At 37.0% G+C, this 19515-nt stretch overlaps 1 protein-coding gene across 1 annotated transcript; it reads left to right on the top strand.

The window, feature by feature from the left end:
* The first annotated feature begins 2599 nt into the window (after positions 1-2599).
* On the top strand, positions 2600-15049 carry prph (peripherin). The gene is made up of 9 exons (XM_046875597.1): positions 2600-3253; positions 7311-7371; positions 10352-10447; positions 10631-10795; positions 11188-11313; positions 12097-12317; positions 13109-13158; positions 13305-13378; positions 14300-15049. Exons 1-9 carry the CDS (start codon positions 2736-2738, stop codon positions 14357-14359), a joined length of 1371 nt encoding a protein of 456 aa, XP_046731553.1. The 5' UTR covers positions 2600-2735; the 3' UTR covers positions 14360-15049.
* Positions 15050-19515: the final 4466 nt, after the last annotated feature.

Genomic DNA, 19515 nt, shown 5'->3' with positions numbered 1-19515 from the left:
CTTTGACTGCTGTACACACTGAGGAAATATCATCCAGGGATGCTATGTAATCCGAAAGTTTACCTCTAGCTGCATGTGGTCCTAGTAAAAGTACTTTCTTCTTATCCTAATTGAGCAGGAGCAAATCATCTGTCCAATTAGTTTATACTAATAGTCTGGATTTTTTGCCTGATATTTTACATTTCATTAATGAAAATGTTCATGAAATCATTACTACCTATTGATGGTGTGTATGTTAGTGCAGTGCTTTTATTCTATTTTATGAAAACAAATTAACTAGCCACAAGTAAGCCACTTCCTGGGCGTATTGAGTGAAATTAATTTGCTTGGAAACATAAAAACTTGACAGTGGAACAATAAAAGAGTCATGTGGTATGATGAGCCAGATTTACCTTATGATGGGCATGTCAGATTAATAAGAGATGCACTTGAGGCAATGCACCTGTCATACATAATACCTACTGTACAAGCATCTGGAAGCGTTGTTATGTTCTAGGGTTGCTTCTGTTGGCCATGTCTAGGCTTAGCAACATTATCCGGCTATAAAATTCCGCTGAGTACCTAAAGTACCAAGTTATCCCATCAATAGATTTTTCTTTCCCGGATGGCACAGGCATATTCCAAGATATCTGTGCCAGGATTTATCAGACTCAGTTTGAAAAAGAGTGGTTCCCGAGAACATGAGGAGTTATTTTCATGAATTGACCACCTATTTACCAATAGAGTCCTGACCCTAACTGCTTTGAAAACCTTTGGATGTTCTGGAGAAGAAGTGGGTCTGTAAAGGTTATACAACAAAAAATCAGTGGGCAACATAAGGGATTTTAAACATCTGTTGACATTATTTATTAACAGTATCAATATGTTTCCTGTGCTTTGCTTCAGCTATTAGCAAATGAGACAACATGCACTTTGTTGACAGGGTCACAGGTGGCCAAGGCTCATTAATGCATATGGGGAGTTAAGACTGGCCCGTGACGTCCGATCCAACAGACGATCTACTGTAGCTCAAACTGCTGAAGAAGATAATGCTGTTAATGATCAGGATTGTTTTGCCAGTGAAAGGGGGACCAACACAATATCAGGCAGGTTGTCAGTGTTATGCCTGATTGGTGGCAATACAGATATGCCTGGTCGGTATATAATAATATATAATATTATTGTATAATAAGTATAAGCGTATTAAATATAAGCTTATAAGATATAGATAGATAAAACTTTATTCTCATTGCGTAGTACAGCTACACAGCAACGAAATGCAGTTTGACAGAAGTGCAAAAATTGCAAAAAGTAGCAATCGTGCAAATAGTGCAGATAAATAAGTGGCACATTTACAGCATGTGATATATATATATATATATATATATATATATATATATATATATATATATATATATATGTAAACATATGTACAGTGAAAAAATATAAAGGCTATGGCAGTGCAGATATGTGTGGACATTGTTGAGAAGTACAGGTAAATATATTTATTATATTAAGTCTAAGCTGTTCAAAAATAAAAAGAATCAAATAGGAACATTCTTATCCTTATATTAAGTCTCTACTACAGACAATTAAAAACACCAAGGTTGTTCCCATGATACTTCTTTACCCCGGCTTTGTTATACACATTTCCAGAAAAAAAATTAACTGCACCCTGACATATTATATTAAATATAATGAACAAAAACAGTGACAAAGTATATAATTAAATCAATTATATCAATTAAATAAATGTACAATACTAAATACAAAATATTTTCATCTTACCATGTATCAAGAATAATTATCCTGGGTTGGCAAATTTGTAAGTTGTTGTTTGATCTTGCACTCAAGGTTATAAAGAGGTTTTTTTAATTTTTCTTCTATTTTTTATCAGTACAGCTGCTTGATCTAAATTTTTTGGGGACAAGGATGAGGCCAGAAACGAAATGTGATACAGCACTTTGCAATCTGGTGCTCAGGAATAGGATTGCAGAGTCATGCCTTATGCTGTGCTCTTAGAACGTCAATACTTTTCACTTTCACACAAAGCAAAAAGGGAGGAAAAAAAAGAGCTGATTTTCCACAGTTGTTTTGTGAATCATTTAATACCAAATAAAAAACTGTTTTTACCAAGACTTACAACAATTTAAATTATTAACCTTACCTCACTGTTGTTTTGTTTGTGGTTAATATCACCAGTATTTGCAAATTGTGCAATATGTATATTATTAGACATTAAAAGATATCAGAATTAGAAGAGAAGTGTGTTGTGTTGAATCTGCGGTTGCAGATGCTGTTAAAGCCTGCAGGGTGGGGCAACGGGTTCAGATATGATGTTTTAATCTAGAAGATGTTTAGGACTCGTGCCAGTAGTGCAGAACAAAAGGGTGGGGGTTGATTGAGGAGAACGGAGAGAGAGAGAGAGAGAGAGAGAGAGAGAGAGAGAGAGAGAGATAGAGAGAGAGAAAGGAGGTGAGGAGGAGAGTGGTGAAGAAAGAGTGATGAAGAAGAGAAGGGTTGTGGGGAGGGAGTGGCTGAGGAAAGATGGATGGACAATGGATGGAGAGATTGTGTGGATTGGAAGGTCGGGGGAGGAGAGATGACTCACTCAGAGGTATAAAAGCTGTGTGTTCTACACTTAGATGTCCTATTACTCCTGCTGCCCAGCTTCGTCCACTGCCAGACATCCCTGCAGAGAAGCAGAAAATCTTTGAGAGGTAGAACAAGAAGTGTGATTCGAAAAAGAAGCCATCATGAGTCACTCAACGAGCCGCACTTCCTACCGCCGCACTTTTGGTGGACCTACTACCATGTCTGCCATGCCCTCCTATTCCTCGTATTCATCCCGTTACCTGGGCCCAGCTCCAGCTGCCATGTCAACACGGACTTTCCGGGTCCGCTCCAGTGCTCCGGCTCCATCAGTTCCTCGCCTCTCCTATGAAAAAGTGGACTTCTCCCTGGCTGATAGCATCAACCAGGAGTTCCTTAGCATGCGTAGCAATGAGAAGCAAGAGCTGCAGGAGCTGAATGACCGCTTTGCAAGCTTCATCGAGAAGGTACGCTACCTGGAGCAGCAGAACTCTGCGCTCACCCATGAGCTCAACCAGTACAAGGGCAAACAGCAGCATGGCCATCCGAACCGCGCCAGCCAGCTCTGCCAGCAGGAGATGAGGGAGCTGCGCCAACAGGTTGAACTCATTGGGAAGGAGCGAGATCAGATCCAGGTGGACAGAGATAACATGGCTGAAGATCTGGCTTTGCTTAAGCAGAGGTGAGAGAAATTATCTAATAAACTTGGAAAGCTGTAGGAAAATCATTGGGAAAGGTATCCCTGAATGACTTAAAATATCTCATGAACAATAGATAATACTGTTCTATTTGACATTTATCAGTCTTACAGACATTAACCTGTGTAACAGTATATATGATTCAGCCATTGAAACTTCTAGTATCTTGATACTAACCAGAAATTTGTAAAATTAAAGAAATCAGAAAATAATAAAAATGCATTTTCCACATAAATGCATGTAACCAAAAAGTTCTGGACAGATATAAAATTTTATACTGAAATGTAAAACAGGATATTAATTTTTATATAACTTTAAACTAAGTTTGGGAGATTAACAAAGGTGCATGTTGTATAACATTATAAATTGACACTACCCATAATTATACTATGGACAATTTCTATGTGATTTTTAATAATAAAAAAACATTCTGTGTACTCTGATGAATTAATAAATACAAAAGCACAAAAACACAAAACATATCTGAAGCAGATAAATGTAAATTTAAAGGACCACATGGCAGGTTCTGTCAGGAGAGCAGATGAAAAGGTGTTTTTTGGTTGTTTGGGCGTGGTTGTGGGAATTCTAGATGGTTCTGATATCTGCTGGTCATATCACTGATATGCTCCTATGCTCTCGGCTGATGCTCAAATACACAGATGTATTCAGATATAAAAACAAATCCTTGGGTGATATCATATTGCTCATTAGACTGATCCTACACGCTCTGTCTCAAACCAGACCATGGCACGGGCGTGGCACTGGGTGGGAACCAGACAAAGAGAGGCTGGAACAGGACCAGATTCATGTAATGGCCACTTTGGGAGTATGGATGGCTTTTAAGAGCCGTGGGTGATAAAATTAATATATTTCGAATATGTATGTAAATTACGCATACATTATGCTACACTAACATCCTGCAGCAGCAGTAACCCTCAATGGAACACAACATTGCACGATAAGCTGCACTGTGTCGACCCTATGTTGCAAGAAAAAAACACTACAAATCTCAACACATATATTGAAACACTGAACTACAATTCAGCCAGATTAAAAAATTGTAAAAACCAGATTAAAAGTCCTGATTTAAAAACAAACTTACTTTCTTCATAACACTATGATGTATCACACAATATATGTCTTTTTTATTTTATAGTGAAAAAACTAATAGGTGAAACGGGGATAAAGCAATATATCCACAGTCTTCTGACTTAAAGCTATTTGTAGTATTATTCCATTTAACAGGACCAACAGGAGTCGGCTAATGTATTTAGGGTGTGGAAAGAGAGAGGGGGGAGATGGAGAGAGAGGAGAAGAGAGATGGAGAGAGATAATGATGCAAACAGAAGGAAAAAAGGATCCAAAGGAAAAATCTATGTAGTTTGATCTACAAGGTGATATTAAAGCTATTGGGTATCCCTGGCTCCTGGGCTGCCAAAATTAATCTTGTATATTTTGCAACAAATATTAAATAAAATGTCAACTATAGACCAGACACACACACACACACACACACACACATAGACCACGCCCGTCTTATGTTTCATAGCATGACTTAGCCTGAGCTAAAAACAGCAGGAACATATATAGCTCACAATAAGAAGAAGAAGTAAAAGAAGCAGAAAAAAAAGAAATATGGCTGTGTATCAAAATAAACATTAAAAAGAAGATCCATTAAATATATATTAGGACAGAAATAATAGCAATGTCATCCCTAATCTTATTTCGTGTGTAATTTGTCCAGTCTAAGTCTCATGCTGTCAAGCCAGGCTTTTAGGTGTACTTAACTCATCTTGATTAAATTGCTAAATACACTTTTAGATGTGTCACCTTCACAGCACTCCTGATTTAGTGTATTTGGCTTGACCCCAATGTTCTCCCCCAACCCAAATGCTTTTAGTGGCTGCTGCATTAGCTAATTGATCCTCTTGCCCTCAACCAGCTGCGACCTCATTTATTCAGGACAGGCTCATGAGGCATCAGGACAGATGTGATATGACAGCCCCATTAAAGCATGAAAAATAACCAAACTGGGACTACCAATTAATTAAAAGAAAGGATGATTAATGGGAATTTTGTGCACTTTTTTCAGTATCCCAGAATAATTGAAAATTTTTTGGCTTCTTTTAAACATTGTGGCATCTCGTCATCACATTTGTCAAATTTATTGGTGTAGGTCTTTTTTTTTAAATGCCACCTAGATTTTTAGTGCACATAAATGGTAGGAACAAAAATTTGTCTATTTAATCTTCATTATACATCTTTATTTATAGATAAGGGGCCAAGCAAACCAAAGTTGGATTATTTCCCAATATAACATGTTCCATTGTGTTTTATTCTCTTTATTCTTTTGCTGCTTTATATATATATTGTTTAATTTACTGCAGTTCACAACCGTTTTTAAAAAAAAAATTTATAAAAAAAATAATGCATTATACTTATCTTGAGAAATATCTGCAAAACAAGTTGTTTCTCTTCTCAATAATGTTATAGCAGCTATTGATTGTCATTTCCTCACCTGCCTCTCCTTAATAAGGTAAGATTAATGACCACATACAGTATATGAGGGAACAAACTGGCACAGTTCATGCCTATTGTCTGAGTCTGTGCAGTAGATACCTTAGAGTCATGGCATGCCCAGTAGGTGTGACTAGACAAACTTTTTTTCTGAAAGAAAAAATGTGATCCTCTATTTATGACAAAGCAAATAAGTTATGCTTCTGAATAGAGATGTTTTCTTTTATGGTACTGTAAATCTGTACTGTTTGTTGAGTTAAATTAAAGGGAGTGACAAACTAACTTTACAAAAATAATTTGTGTGTTCACAATGGTCATGTGGACTCTAAATAAAAAATATAGTCATATAAAACATGAAGGATATATTAGGATCAATTGAACTTAAATAGAACTGAAAAATGGCAGAACACTGATGAGATTACATTTTTAATGGAATTATTCCATTTATCATTTCTTATCTCTCTATTATTGCTTATTCAATATGATAGCCATAGGATGTGTTAAAAACTACTAGAGAACCTCAGACTCACACTTCACTTTTTAATGGGTGTTAGGACATCCAACTATTTTCTGTCATTGAACAAAACACAGCTTTTCATGTTAGAAAGAAAGTGTCCTCTGTACTGAAGGATTTCCAGGATTTGTCAGGAAATAGACAAAACCTTTCAATGAAACAATGCACTGGCACTGATTTCTTCCATTAATGCTATACAAAAATATTCTTACAAAAAACATAACCTATAGAAACTAGCAACAAGAATGTATTAGACCAATTGCGTTAATGTATTAATACAAAACTTGAATAAATCTATAGAAAATTGACTTGTTTGTCCAGAACATTCCACAGATCCTTGACCAGATTGAGATATGGGGAATGTAAAAGCCAAGTCAACATCTTGAACTATTTGTCATGTTCGGACTATTCGTGAGCAGTTTTTGAGGTGTGGCATTTACATAGTGCATTCTCGTGCTAAGAGGAATGAGGAACATTGCCCAGCACATCAACCTGCATCTGCCTGTGGACTTTCTTCCCATAGCGCATGCCATCTTTCCCCTAGGAAGCAATCCACACAAGCCTGGCTATCCACATGATGTGCAAGTAAATTTACTGTATCAAACCAGTCCACCTTCTTCCACTGTTATATGGTCCAGTTCTGATGCTCCCATGCCATTGTAGGTGGATTTGGCAGTGGACTGGGATCAGCATAGACTCTCTGATTGTTCTATGCAGCCAGATACACAAGCTGTGATACATTATGCGCACTGACACTTTTTTGCTACAGTAGCTTTTCTGTAGGATCAGACCAGGAGAGTTAGACTTTGCTCCCCATGTGCATCTGTAAACCTTAGGTTCACTGGCTGTCCTTTCTTCTCTGACCTGATGCTCCTACTCTGTCATATAGTTATCTTTATTTGGCATGTGTCAAAGTCAGTCAGATGCTTATGTTTAATCATAATTCATGTTTCCAACAAACCAACTTTTTTCACTGTATGCAGCAAATTTAGTCTCATTGTGTGCTGCAGGTTGGATGAGGAGGCTCAGAAAAGACAAGATGCTGAGAACCAACTGGTCCTGTTCCGAAAGGTGATGATCTCACACAAGCACACACACACACACACACACACACACAGCCACTGAGCCACAAAGTTTACACTAAAATAACTATTTATGGAATGAATTCTATGTAACGTAAAGAAGTTCAAAACTGCCAGATATTCTTGCACGTTTAGGAACATATCATCATTTCCAAGTCAAAGCACAGACAACACAACCCATTACCCAGCCTCCATAAACCCCTCCCAAAACCCCACTCCCTAAACAAACAAAAAAGCCTGGTAGCTATTTTAATTGTACCATGCAAAAAACAAAAAAGGAAAAATTGAGGCTGTTTTATTTCTTTAATCTTCTTCTTTTTCTTTCGGCTTCTCCAATTAGGGGTCGCCACAGCGGATCATCCGTCTCCATACCCCCTGTCTTCTACATCTGCCTCTTTCAACCCTCAGCATTCTCCTACAGATATACCCCATGTTCCTCCTCTGCACATGTCCAAACCATCTTAATCTCGCCCCCTCACCTTTTCTCCAAATCGTCCTACATGCGCTGTCCATCTAATAAACTCATTTCTAATACTGTCCATCCTCATCACTCTCAACGAAAACCTCAACATCTTTAGCTCTGCTACCTCCAGCTCCGCCTCCTGTCTTTTACTCAATGCCACGGTCTCTTAACTGTACAACATTGCACCCTGCCTGCACTCTTTCTTTACTTTTCTAACACACTCTCCATTACTTTGCACTGTTGACCCCAGTTACCTAAACTCCTCCACCTTATCCACCTCTTCTTCCTGCAACTGCACCACTCCACTGCCCTCCCTCTCATTCACACACATGTACTCTGTCTTTCTCCTACTGACTTTCATTCCCCTTCTCTCCTCCACCTCTCCAGGCTTTTCTCAACCTGCTCCCTACTCTCACCACAAATCACAATATCATCCACAAACATCATAGTCCACGAAGACTTCTGTCTGACCTTGTCCGTCAACCTGTCTATCACCACTGCAAACAGGAAAGGGCTTAGAGCCGATCCTTGATGCAGTCCAACCTCCCCCTTGAACCAGTCTGTCGTTTCTACTGCACACTTCACTGCTGTCATACTGTCCTCATACATGTCCTGCATCACCCTCACACACTTCTCTGACACACCTGACTTCCTTATACAATACCACAAGTCCTCTCTTGGCACCGTGTCGTACGCTTTCTCTAAATCCAGAAACACTCAATGAACTCCTTCTGACATTCTCTATACTTCTCCATCAACATTTTCAAAGCAAATAATGCGTCTGTGGTGCTCTTCCTCAGCATGAAACCATACTGTTGTTTACAGATGGTCACCTCTTCTCTCATCCTGGCTTTCACTTCTCTTTCCCTTAACTTCATGTTGTGACTGATCAACTTTATTCCCCTGTAGTTACTGCAGGTCTGCACATCTCCCTTATTCTTAAAGATTGGTACCAGCACACTCCTTCTCCATTCCTCAGGCATCCTTTCACCTTCCAAAATCTTGTTGAACAACCTGGTTAAAAACTTCACTGCCATCTCACCTAAACATCTCCATGCTTCTACCGGTATGTCATCGTGTCCAACCGACTTCCCACTCTTCATCCTCTTAATTACTGCTCTCACTTCCTCCTTACTAATCCTATCCACTTCCTGCTTCATCATCTCCACAACATCCAACCTTCTCTCTCTCTCTCATTTTCCTCGTTCATCAGCTGCTAAAAATACTCCCATCATCTTCTCAACACACTCTCCTCACCAGTCAACATATTTCCCTCTCCATCTTTTATTGCTCTAACTTGTAGCACATCCTTCCAAGCTCGGCCCCTATGCCTGGCCCATCATTATAAATCTTTTTCACCTTCCTTAGTGTATAACTTCTCATACAGCTCCTCGTATGCCTTTTCTTTGGCTTTTGCCACATACCTCTTTACCTACTGCCGCATCTCCTTGTACTCCTGCCTACTTTTCTCATCACTCTGTCGATCCCAATTCTGTTTTGTCAACCTCTTTCTCCTTATGCTTTCCTGCACTGCCTTATTCCACCACCACGTCTCTTTGTCTTCCTTTCCCTTTTTAGCTACCACACCAAGTACGTTTCCAGCTGTCTCCCTCATCACTTCTGCAGTAGTTGCCCAATCATCCAGCACCTCTTCACCACCACCAAGCCCCTGTCTGACCTCTTCCCTGAATCTCACACTACAGTTTTCCTCCTTCAGTTTTCACCATCTTATTCTTCTTTCAGTCCTCACTCTCCTCCTCTTATTCACCTCCAAAACCATCCTACAGACCACCATCCAATGTTGACTAGCTACACTGTCCCCCCGCCAACAACTCATTCTTTTAAAATAAGTATTTAAAACTGCCATTCCCATTTTTCTCACAAAATCTACCACCATCTGCCCTTCCACATTCCTCTCCTTAAAGCCATACCTACCCATCACCTTCTGATCACCTCTGTTCCATTCACCTACATGCCCATTAAAGTCTGCCCCAATCACCAATCTTTCATTTCTAGGTACACCATCTACCACTTCATCCAACTCACTCCAGAATTTTTATTTCTCCTTCATCTCAAAACCCACTTGTGGAGCATAAGCACTGATTACATTTATCATAACGCCTTTAACTTCCTGCTTCACGTTCATCACCCTATCAGAAACTCTCTTCACCTTCACTACACTCTTACTGTACTCTTCCTTCAGGATCACCCCTACACCATTTCTCTTTCCATGCACACCATGAAAGAACACTTTAAAGCCACATCCAATGTCTCCCTTTATCAGTCATAGTACCAACATTTAAAGTACCAACCCTAACCTCTATTCTTTTAAACTTCTCCTTTCCCTGCCGTCTCTGTAGACATCTTCCTCCTTTCCTTCACCTCCTTTGGCTATACTATTTCTTTAATATTACTATCAATATAATGTACAGCTTAACAAGCTTTATTTTTAAATTAATTTTTCTTTGTTATGATTTTATGTCATCTTTTGTTTGTGTACTTGCAGGATGTGGATGATGCCACTGTGTCCCGTTTAGAGCTGGAGCGCAAAATCGAGTCTCTGATGGATGAGATTGAATTCCTCAAGAAACTGCATGATGAGGTAAAGTTTTAATTAACCAAACATAGAGAAACTAAGGAAAAATAAAATTGATCTAAAAGTGGAGAACAGAAAAGATGTCTTAAAATCTCAGCGTAAACCAGTCATAATCAAATACAAAATATGCATTGTTTTGTGAGTCTTGAAAAAAGAATGAAGAATGTTATTTGTGTCCTACATTTATAGGAAATTCAGGAAGTGCAAGTGAGTTATGAAACCCAGCAGATGAAGATGGAGGTAGAGGCCACAGTCCGTCCTGATCTGACTGCAGCTCTGAGAGACATCAGGACTCAATATGAAAGCATTGCAACAAAGAACATGCAGGAGTCCGAGGAATGGTACAAGTCCAAGGTGATGGGCAAGAAGGCCAGCACACACCATGCCAGTGGAATATTTTAAGACACAGCATTAGCAGTTATTCAGTGTATTGTATACAGGCAAAAAGCTTATTCATTTACTTGTTCTACTGTACTCTACCTCTCACATATGAAAAAAAATTGCATACATACACCCATTATACCCTCACATTAATCAGTCTCACCAAAAATGTAAACATTTGTTGTTTTGAATCTGATTTATGAAGGCTTCATTCAGACCTACCTCATTCAAGCTTTTCAAATTTATGCCACTTTTATATGTTTTGTTACACAGTTAAAAATGGCTTGGATTATATAAAACCATATACATAACCGGTATGGTATACATGCTGGCAACAGCAAACTAACTCTGTTCTTGCACTGCAGTTTACTGACCTGACCGACTCTGCCAAGCGTAATGCTGATGCCATGAGACAGGCCAAGCAGGAGACCAACGAGTTCAGGAGGCAGATTCAGAGCCTCAACTGTGAGGTTGATGCTCTTAAGAGCACGGTGAGCTCCGATAACCTTTATTTGATTTAAGTGTTGTCTTAAAGCCACATGTATAACTCTAATACTCTAGGTGACCCTATTAGTCTATGGCTTTGAATTAATCATTGGAAAATTACACAATATACAATAAACGTACTCATTAGAAAAGACAGGGTCCACGGTTTGCTTGAAGTGAACCCTCTGAAAATCCACTGTATATACTTGTTATAGTTGACACTATCAATTTAAAATAATCTCGGGCACTAATTTTAGTTAACCAAGCACATCTGGTTAACATTAATGCAGAACTGGATAAAGATTGAAACAGATATTTTATGAAAGAAACAGTGACACTGCACATCTATGACAGTATATCATGATAACATTTGAACTAATAATATTATTACATGCTATAACAGTGTTGGTTTTGGAATAAAACTGGGCATACTCTATCTGTTCATTACTGTTCTGGCTTGTGACAAAGTGGTAGTTAGACCAAAGGCATAGTAATGTTGCTAATTAGAGGTATCTGTAAACTTTTAAAACATTAACCTTAAATAATTATTCTTAAAATCATAAAAAGAGGGCTAAAAACAAGTCAGCTAACTAGCAACATATATATATATATATATATATATATATATATATATATATATATATATATATATATATATATATATATATATATATATATATTATATTATATTATATATTCATTGTTTGTATTTTATTATTGCATTATTGCATTAAACCTTTTCCTATAATCATATATTGTACTATTAATTTTATGCTTTTGTAACACAGAATGAGGCTCTGCTGAGGCAGATGAGAGAATTGGAGGACCAGTTTGGAGTCGAGGCTGGAAATTACCAGGACAACATCAACCGTCTGGAGGACGAGATTCGCCACCTGAAGGACGAAATGTCTCGTCACCTGAGGGAATATCAGGACTTGCTTAATGTCAAGATGGCCCTGGACATTGAGATTGCCACTTACAGAAAGTTACTTGAAGGAGAGGAAAGCAGGTAACTGATTGTAATGATAAACTGTATAAATGTAAAATAATTACAAAAGACAGTATCATCATCAACAAAAATAGAAGTACAAATTATAGTATAACAAATCAGTGCACATCAAATGACAGTCCTTATCTAGTAAGTGTACGTACTGAAACCAGCCCATAAAATTCTTAATTTTCTGGTTTTCATATTATATATTAAAAATTAAAAAAATCTCTAAATCATCATGGCCAATTTGTTTGTATGAAATGTTATTCCAATATATCAAAACACTAAACCAATATAGTACGAAGGAATTATGATACAGTTTCTGTCATGTTACACTGGTAATGCATAAACACTAATTCAATAAAAAAAATTGTATAACACTTTTAACACTGGACTTTGTCTCAAAGCAGCTTTACAGAGTTAAAGCGTTTATGAACTATAAACACAACTAATTCTTCTCACTAAACAGTGTTTCTGAAAGGAGCGTAATAAACCATTTGGCTGAAAAATTGAAGCAAGTGATCTACAAATGTTTTGCATATGATTAAAGGATTCTGTAATTAAACTAATATCACTAGAAGTTATATTTGATTTGTGTCTTTTCTTATTTAGATATGACCCTATGAACTAGCTACTGGCTGCAATATCAGTGAAAGTATTATAGAGTAGATTCCTCCAACAGTGAGATTATATTGAATTTTCATTAGAACCTCTTCTTTGAACATTGATGTTTTTCCTCTTTTGTATCATTCAGCAAACATGCCAAATTTTTGTTATATATGTGTCTGAGGAGTGTTGTGTTTTTTCAGAATTGCCGTTCCTGTCATGAACGTTACATCAATCAGTATGCGCAGTAGTGGTAAGTTGACAAAATTCTAAGCGAAATATTAGCTACAAGCCAAGTTTTTTTTATAATGCTCACATAAATGCAGTTAGATGTTTTATATTTTTATACCTGAACCTCATGACTTCCTGCTTGTTTTTGACATGTTTCTGATTGGATAGATTATGACCTCCCTGCTGATGTTGGATATGGTAAAAAAGTTGTGATCAAAACGGTTGAGACCCGTGATGGAGAGGTAAGACCTATTTTTTTTTATTATTATTATTTAAGTGTTGTGTATTTTAATTCCTGCACAATCCATTAATATTACTTTGATATTATGACGATCACATTTAGCTTTGGTATACATACATTTCTAGATTATTGATATTATGTTCTTTCCATGGCCCAGTGATGGTTTAGTAATTGAAGCTCTATGCTACAGGGGCAGAAGTTTGTGTAAATTAGGCCTCATCTGACACCATTATCCTTAAAATTATCTATACAAATGATCAAAAGTAACAGGATTGGCAGCATGGCCTGTCCATGACCTTCAACCATGATGTCATTACACCTGCATTGGTAGAGACTAATTCTAGAAACTAATGCTTTCACACATTTGCACACATTAATCACTTACTGTAAGTATATAGATTATAATTAATCACTATTTTTCAGTTATACTGATTTAAAAAAAAGCTTAAAGTAATAATTATAAGTAACAATAATAACAATGATAAAAATGAGCAAAACAAATGACAATCAAATATGAAAATATACCATAGCTTCTGTCTTGCTTTTTATTTTTTGTGTTCTTTTTGCCAAATGCAAATTGGGATAAAATAAATAGAGGAAGTCAAATTGCAAAAGAAAAGGAAAAGGAGGGGGGTATTAAGTGAGATAGACCAAGGGGAAAAAAGAAAAACAGAACGTGTGAGATAATAAGTTGGTCCTGTGGAGATCCTATTTAATTGATGGGCAGAGTAGAGGGGAACAAACAGTAAAGTGTGAGATGTCCAGTATGGAATGGTAATATAATTACCTAATATATTGAAAAAAAAAAATGTAAGAATGGAATTTAAGGGCTTTTCACCTTATGGAATGTGGAATCAAACTTTACATACTGATAATGCAGCTTTGTTCAACACTAATTCATCCCATCTTGTTTCCTATTCAGGTGGTGAAGGAGTCCAGGAAGGAGAAGGACACCCCACGAGATTCCAAGGAATCTGACTGAGATGTTCAAGAACCGATAATCCAAGAATGGGCAGGCTGGAATGAGACATCAACAAAATATAAAGAATACAATTTAAAAATTGCTTAAGCATTCAATATGATATTCACTACTGATGGAAACAATAATAGTGCATAGAAAATATTGGCATTCATTTTTACTTAATACTGTGATTCTGAATGGGGTGCATACAATCACTGCACAGTGGTGCTAACAACTTAGCCTTAACCATAACATTTAGTCACAGATGCTTTATGTATCTTCTCCATTTAAACAGTTCAAAATATAACCAGACAATACTCATATACTGATAAAAAGCATGGTCTAAGACCAAACAATGTCACCTTTTAAACACCACTGGTGGCCTTCATTTACAGCAAAACTTTTCTACATCTTTCATGCATGCGTAAATTACACCCATAGCAAGGTGTGAAAAATCCAATTATTCTGCTTTCTCTGCATTTAATCTTCTGTAGTGTAACATTATCTGTAGTCATAATTTGGTGGTATTATTTATGTAATGTAAGCACTTTTGGCCTCACCTGGCAGCTTTAAAAAGAATGATATAGGACACAAAATCCAGGAGTCTCACCCCATTCACTTTAGTCTGATCAGTTCAATGGGATTACTGCAGCCTTGCTGAGAATGAAAAAAGCAAATGATTAGGGGAAATAAAGCCAAGTGAAACAAAAAGTTTTGTTTTATTTCTCTCTCTCTCTCACTCTCTCTCTCTCTCTCACACACACACACACACACACACACACACACACCCATCACTGATTTAAAGTAAAAACTCTAATGATGCAAATACTCTAGAGCTATTTATTATCATACTGTTCATTGTCACACAGAAGAGAAGAGATTCACTTTAAAACTGTTTTCTCTCAAGGTTTCTTCCTCATGCTATCAAAGTTTTTATACCTTCTTGTTTGTACCTCTAAAAGAACATTTATGCATTAAATCGCCCGATGCAAGTGTTTTTTTTTTTTTACTCCAAAGTATTATGTTTTTTCGGACAAGTCAGTTCAGCAGAACATTGTTGAAATGCTATGAAAAAATATCAGGATGTAATTTTAATTCAAACCAGGACATAAAGGTACATATTCACTAGGGGTGCATAAATGTACCTCTGAACATTGGTACAGTTTTGTACCTTCCTTTTTGTACCTCTAAAAACAATTGCTTAGCATATTCAATTCATCTAGCAATTATTTTATTATTTAGTGAACATTCTCTGACATTTATATACATAGTTAGCATACCAAAAAAGAGATACGTGAATTTATTTTCAGCAGCACAAAACAGAAAAAGAAAAACGGACACGATAAATAGTTTAATAAAATCCAGACAGCAATGTCCAAATGATGACCAGAATGTCTAAGAATATCTGAGCACAGCAACAAAAATAGGACAAACCCTGTCTTTCTTGGTCCATTTAAATTCACAAATGTAGATGGGAAATCTATGGATCTGGTGGACAGCAATGTCAAAGTACTACTAAAAGTATGATTATACCACACAAAACTTCCTCAGGAATAGCCCATACATTTTACAAACCAAGTCGTCTGCCACCAACATAGAAGACAGCCCACAAATGTTCAAAAGCTTCTTCACCACCAACACCACCACCACCACCACCAGAGAAGACTACCGACCAGTTGTATAGGTTTTTTACAAATCTAGTGAAATCACAAATTTCTGTGAAATAATGCAAAACAAAACAAATATACAAATTTGTCATTATTATTTGCAGACATATGTGATGTTTGGGCTGAGAATTGTGTGTACATATGACAGTCTAGAATTGGCCCCTATAAAATATAGGCCCCACACCAAGCATGAGGTGAGAAGTTACATACAGACCATTTTTGATAAATTATTTAATTATTTGAATTAATTTATTATATGTATGTATGTCTCTGTTTACTGTCATGTTTACATCACTGACCCCCTCTGTCTCATCTACGTTAACCCCAGACTTCTTGTTGCCTTCTGCCGTGCTCATCATTAGCTTCATAGACAATCCTACATCTGTGGTGCGTGATAGAGAGAAATTGATACACTAGTGATAAAAAAGGTTGATGGGCTGAAAACGGCACAGAATGAGAAGAGAAGAAAGAGAAAGAAAAAGAGAAGAAAAAAAAATACTGAACATGTCAAAAATAAAGAGTGAAGTACTGATACCAGAAAAAACTGTTTAACTCCATCTCTAAAGACACACCTCATGATACCACCATTATCCAAGCACAGGAGTGTGTAGTGCAGGGTCCGCATGCGATCACACCCTCCATCGCTCACATAAAGATGAAGAGTTGATGTTCTGTATTATTGTGCACGTCTATATATATTTATCTCTAGCAGTTCATTTGTCTTATAATATCTTCCTCTCTGTAAATTTGTCAGTCTAACATAACATTCCCAGCATGATAATATTGCAAACCATGTGAACTAGTACACATTTGCCACGTGGATTTGAGGAGGAGACAACTTCTAGGAGCCATCAAGGACCCTCCTTTTCAAGAGAGAGCTCCAAGAAGCTCCATCTACCTCACTTTGGAGAACTGACATGTCATCTAAACCACAGGGAGGCGCTATTGCCTTAAACAAATTCAATACAGAAGACTTTAAAATGCTTCAAATAATAATTATATAATGCTTCCAGTTAATTAAAGACCACATCTTAACTGATTATGTTACAATATTATATTTTTTAAAGCGTTGTATGACCAGACTATACAAGGGAAAAAAAGAGCATCTCCAATAATCAGTGCACTCTATTTGTTTCTATTTAAATTTTTTTTGACAAAACTTTAAATGCACAACAGATTGATTCAAATTGTATTTGAATCAATGTTACATTTAATACATTTGGAAGCATATATTTATAGAGTCCATTTTATTTCTGAAATACTACTGACAGTTATATATGCAATCTGAACACTCCTGTGTTAAGATAATGACTGTGGCTCATAATTGGCCAAAGTCAGTCCCATTAAAATGTATCCTCAACATATAAACTGTGCTGCATAATAAACTTTGCTTTGTTTAAAAAAAACAACAACAACAACTCAGAGTTGTAGGCTGATTTATCTTAAGTTTGTAATCTAGCATATCCGTGTAGATTTATTTCATGCAAGAGATTCAAAGCACTTTTTTAATCTTTTACTTCAATAGTATTTGTGATACATATACGTATAATTATGTTTTTATCATAATGCTAATATCAAGCAGATGAGTATATTATATACAGGTGCATCTCAATAAGTTAGAAAATCATTAAAAAGTTTATTTATTTTAAAAATTAAATACAAAAAGTGAAACTTGTATATTATATAGATTCATCACACAGTGAGTGTGTTTTAAGTGTTTATTTCTTCAAATTTTTATGAGTTTGGCTCACATTTAACAAAAACCCACAGATTCACCATCTCAAAAAATTTTAATACTTCATAAGACCAATAAAAAAAAATTTTTTTGTGAATTTTTGACCTTCTGGAAAGTATGTTCATTTACTATATATGAACTCAATACTCAGAAATCAATACTGTATACTGTACACCTCCTCAGCGTGGCATGGAGGTGATCAGTCTGTGGCACTGCTGAAGTGGTATGGAAACCCAGGTTTCTCTGACAGTGGCCTTCAGCTCATTTGCATTTTTTAGTCTCTTGTTTCTTATTTTCCTTCTGACAATACCCATAGATTCTTTAAGGCAGGGGTGTCAAACTCAAATTCCAGTCTCTCAAGATGTGTAATGTTGAACCTTTTCATATGGAAACAAACTTTAGTTTTGCATAAACATTGAATCTGGAACAACCAAAGTTTAATATTATAAACACATGAGAAATTAAATTTGAAATAAACACACATCAATGTAATTCGTCTCTCTCTCTTTCTCTCTCTCTCTCGCCTTCCGAATTCCTTTTTAATGTAAAACTTTGTTCACAGGCCAACAACACAACCAAAAATAATAATAATTTCCTTCAATTAAAAAAAACAATCTTTCAAACATTAAAAGTTCATGCCTTGGAGTAGAAAAGGTGCATAAAGACAACATTCATTCAAGCTCAGTTTGCTACACTGATTTACTCTGATGCACATTGGTTCAAGCCAGATACCAGATACCAACTTGCATCTTGCACTTTTAAATTGCAAGATGCACTGATGCACTTAATGCACTTGCATCATGCAAGTGTCTTCTTAGATGCAATGTCTGGGTTTAGGCTCTGAGCTGAGAAAATCCTCAGGATTGAGTGAAGGTGTTCATCAGTAAGACTCCTAAGTGGTGTTTTGTTCATCTTCATCAAAGAGAACAGTTGCTCACAAAAATATTAGATGACGAACATAGAGAGCATTTGACATGGAAACTGTGCAGCACACACAGAGTCGTACTTTGACCCGAGCGTGTCTCTACACTGGAGTTCAATCAGCTCCATTTGGAGGTTGGTTGGTGCGCTTTCCAAGTCAACCACAAACGGATTACTGAGAAGATTAAATCTGCATTTCTGGGCTTCAAAGTCGGTAAATCTCCGGGTAAATTCAGCGCTGAGTACGCGGAGTTTTTCAGCGGTCTTGACGCACTAACAAAGCATTCTGGGATTTGTAGTATTAGCGGTGTATGCGTTATATACTGGCGGGCCAGCACTAATACACATTTAATATGATCTCGCGGGCCAAATATAATTACAATATAATTACTGAGTTTGACACCCCTGTTCTATGGGGTTCAGGTCTGGTGAGTTTGCTGGCCAGTCAAGCACACCAACACCATGGTCATTTAACCAACTTCTGGTGCTTTTGGCAGTGTGGGCAGGTGCCAAATCCTGCTGGAAAAAGAAATGAGCATCTTTAAAAAGCTGGTTAGCAGAGGGAACATGAAGTGCTCTAAAACTTCCTGGTAGATGGCTGTGCTGACCTTGGACTTGATAAAACACAGATGACCAACACCAGCAGATGACACGACTCCCCAAACCACCACTGACTGTGCAAACTTTACACTGGATCTCAAGCAACTTGGATTCTTGGAATGGGGACCTTGATTTCCAAATGAAATGCATAATTTTCTTTTTTTTCATTCAAAAAGAAGACTTTGGCCCACTGAACAACAGTCCAGTCTTTTGCCCAGGTAAGACACCTCTGACGTTCAAGAGTGGCTTGACAC

Source organism: Silurus meridionalis, chromosome 19 (assembly GCF_014805685.1).
Source record: "Silurus meridionalis isolate SWU-2019-XX chromosome 19, ASM1480568v1, whole genome shotgun sequence".
Lineage (NCBI taxonomy): Eukaryota > Metazoa > Chordata > Actinopteri > Siluriformes > Siluridae > Silurus > Silurus meridionalis.
Note: the sequence above shows the minus strand (reverse complement) of the source record. Positions and strands in the feature narration are given on the sequence as shown.

Excerpts from the sequence above, each read along its gene's own strand:
- prph (XM_046875597.1), top strand. The coding sequence starts at position 2,736 with ATGAGTCACTCAACGAGCCGCACTTCCTACCGCCGCACTTTTGGTGGA. Across the intron at positions 10,448-10,630 it reads TCAAGAAACTGCATGATGAG|GAAATTCAGGAAGTGCAAGT; the intron begins GTAAAGTTTTAA and ends CTACATTTATAG. Across the intron at positions 11,314-12,096 it reads TTGATGCTCTTAAGAGCACG|AATGAGGCTCTGCTGAGGCA; the intron begins GTGAGCTCCGAT and ends TTTGTAACACAG.